Genomic DNA, 3126 nt, shown 5'->3' on the forward strand with positions numbered 1-3126 from the left:
TGCCAGCATAACTGATTTGACATACTTCTGTTCCATTTAACCAACACATGCAGAAGCAAACACATGAAAGAGAAGTGCATCCGACTGGGTGAGGAATCGGCGGAGCTGGAGAGAGCCTGCATCGAGTACATGAGGGCAGATGACAAAATTCGCGGGATTGCTGGAGCCATGAACCGGCTCAGCATGGAATAGTTCACCAGGAACATGGTAGCCAGCCATTGATAATCGTCATATATACAGCATCACTGATAGTGATGTATTGTTTTACGTCCCCTACATAGAGCAGTAGAAAGAACTGTTGTTAATGGTGTCCTGTTTTCAATTTTAGCTGCAGGAATTTTAGCTGCAGAGTGTCACTATTCTCAGTCAGTGAGTCATGGTCCAGGAAAGATGTTTGGATTAAGATCCGGATCAGGAATTTGGATTGTTTAACTTATACCTGACATGTTCTGTACAACAGCAGATACAACCGAAACACTACTGAATGTAAGTCTAAGTAATTTGTTTGACTTGTGAGCTGCTGAGTGCAACCAATTCTCGATATGTTAAAAATGATTTATATTGAGTCACAATTTACTTCACTTGACCTTTATTTGCTGACTCTGTTAGACATCTTTTCCATGATAAGCTATTTCAGTTGACTTGCGTTGTCTGGATGCTATTGCAAAAGTATTTTTGTGGTAATGATGATGATGGTAATTGACAAGAGACGTGTGTCTCAGATTTCTATTGATCTTTGGGTGATGGTTTCTATGGCATGCATTATAGACCCGATTTGTCAGTTGTAAGTGATTGCAAGGTGATAACATGGCTGATTAATCAAATAACGCTTGACATAGCAGGTGTGCTGATGTGTGATGTTGACTGGTGAAGGCAATAAAGACATGTAGACTCTGTTTTAGTGCCCTGGAGTTTTTGTTTCTGGACAATTTTCTAACCTGTATAGGTATCTGTATAGGGCTGTATTATTCTACATACATACGGATCATGATTTATTATATGATACAAAAATTATTCAGAATTCCACTTGCAAATATCACTTAATCGTGGTATTAATACTACCTTCTACATTCGTACCAAATTATACTGTTACCAATACCACTTGACAACATTTATCCTATGACATATAAGTGTATAACCAAGGTAATCTGAGATTCAACAAACCCAAAGGTAACCTCAGGTCACGAAGCACGGGGCGTGTCGTCATCGGTCAAAGGTCACGCTACCTACCTGTGCAGGTGTCAGCGGTGTGAAATTATGTCAGAATAACGTTTGTTTAGTGAACGTGCGGGTCAACAGCCCTGCACAGGGCACCCTACGTTTTACCATATAAGGTGATGTCAAGTTTTGGCGTGACGCCAGAAACGGTAACACTTAATAAAGTATTGATTTGGGGCGGAGTTGTTCAGTATAGCTAGAGTAACCCGGAAGTGAGAGTCCCAGGCCTGACGGTGCAGAGATACTCTGATCCGAGCTACACCGTCCGAACAGAGAAGACAGAGAATGGCGCTGGAGTTCCTCCCCATCCCGCTGTCATGGGTGGTGATGATACTGCTGCCTGTGCTCTTCTACATGTAAGTCTGTTTAGTACGTTGTTCTGTCGCCAACCAGTCAATAGCGTACTCGCAGCAGAAATGCTACTGCTAAATGAATAAAATAATCGGCGTGGCTATTTACACTCCCGGAGTGTATATAAAAAACAAATAGATTTTATTTACACTCCGAAATACTAGCCTTCTTGGTAGGCCCAAAACCTGGGTTTTTGTGAGTGTTTGAGGATTCAGGGGCACCAAGTTTAAACCTCGGTCTTCAAGTTTATCTTAGTGGATGATGAAAATCAGAAAACAACACGGAAATCCCCACCGAAGTTCGAAAACACAGGGTTTTGACCTACGACCCGAATGTCAGCCAATCAGCACTCGACAGGGATTTCCCGCTATTTTTCGTCTCTCGCGCCAACATGGCTGCCGCGCCGTCCCTACTGAAGTTAGGGGACGAATTTCTCACTTGGGCAGAGTTTAAGGCAGCACTGGACAACTATCAAGAAACAACACACGCTGAGCTCAGTAAGATCAGTAGCAAGAAGGTGGAAACTGAGAACAGGAAATTACCTGAAGGCGTCCAAAAGTTTCCGTGTGCTCATGTTTATAGAGCGGTGAAGTTTGGATGTATTCATTACGGGAAGCCGCGCCCGTCAGGGTCGGGAATCCGGCCAAATCAGTCGTGAGTATACATCGATTTTTTTCTCATTGTAGCTCAGGAATTTCCCTTGGCTAGTTAAGTCACTCTTGAAGCCATACTAGCCACAATCCTTGGCCAGACCGAGACGAAAGATCTACTCTACTCTACAGTACTCTACTCTGTGGTGCATGTAGTGGGGAGGGGGGCAAATTTATGACTATTCAGTACTGGCGGGAAATTATGTGCAGGGCTCTCCCCAAGCAAATATTATGAAACATGTTGTATGTTGTATTCATACATTACCCTGACAGGTTGACAACTAATGACGCACAATCTACGCGTACATCAACACAGATTGTTTGAAACTGACTTTACTGAATGCAAAAACTCAAGCTGACATACCAGCAATATCGGTTGTAGACCCGAACCTTCCAGTTCTTAGCCACTTACCAATACGTGTCGATGTTAATCCATGTCCAGATTAAGTTGTGCTCAAACAAGTTGCATGTCCAAGTAAGGTGACCATTTTACCATGTTTCATTTGAGTGGCATAGGATGTCAGTTAAGATATTTCACCTTTCATATTTATTTTGCAGGCAATTCTGTATGGCCTCCACAAGATCAAGGGAATCAGCATGGAGGCAGCTCAGCAACTGATGGATAAGGGACCAGAGCGATCCCCTGAAGAGACGTGGTACAGGGACTAGAAAGAGGAGGAGAAGAACCATCCACCGGACATTTTAGCTAGTTTTTTAAAAAATTTTAATTTTTTATATTCCACAATCCCGGAGCCGTGGTCTTTATCTTTTGACACATGTTACATGATGATATTTACAATATATACAGTATGTTTATTTCAATCTATCAGGTAAAGAAGATCCCCCCATTTCTTTTTGACTTTTCCGTATGATATATTTTGCTCTATTTTTAAGCTGGACATAAAAT

General features: G+C 42.1%; 2 protein-coding genes across 2 annotated transcripts in view; both read left to right on the plus strand.

Annotated features, from left to right (window-relative positions):
• LOC109474450 overlaps nt 1-192 on the plus strand; it is a 1977-nt gene extending 1785 nt beyond the window's left edge. The window contains exon 5 of the mRNA XM_019774744.1: nt 54-192. Within this exon, the coding sequence (XP_019630303.1) occupies nt 54-192 (139 nt within the window). The remainder of the gene's footprint in view (nt 1-53) is intronic.
• Nucleotides 193-1817: 1625 nt separating this feature from the next.
• Nucleotides 1818-2961, plus strand: LOC109474628. Its single transcript, XM_019774976.1, has 2 exons — nt 1818-2223; nt 2778-2961. The coding sequence occupies exons 1-2, from the start codon at nt 1961-1963 to the stop codon at nt 2836-2838; spliced, it is 324 nt and encodes a 107-aa protein (XP_019630535.1). The 5' UTR covers nt 1818-1960; the 3' UTR covers nt 2839-2961.
• The last annotated feature ends 165 nt before the right edge of the window (nt 2962-3126 follow it).

The sequence above is a fragment of the Branchiostoma belcheri genome, unplaced genomic scaffold (assembly GCF_001625305.1).
Source record: "Branchiostoma belcheri isolate BF01 breed outbred unplaced genomic scaffold, Haploidv18h27 scaffold31, whole genome shotgun sequence".
Classification (NCBI taxonomy): domain Eukaryota; kingdom Metazoa; phylum Chordata; class Leptocardii; order Amphioxiformes; family Branchiostomatidae; genus Branchiostoma; species Branchiostoma belcheri.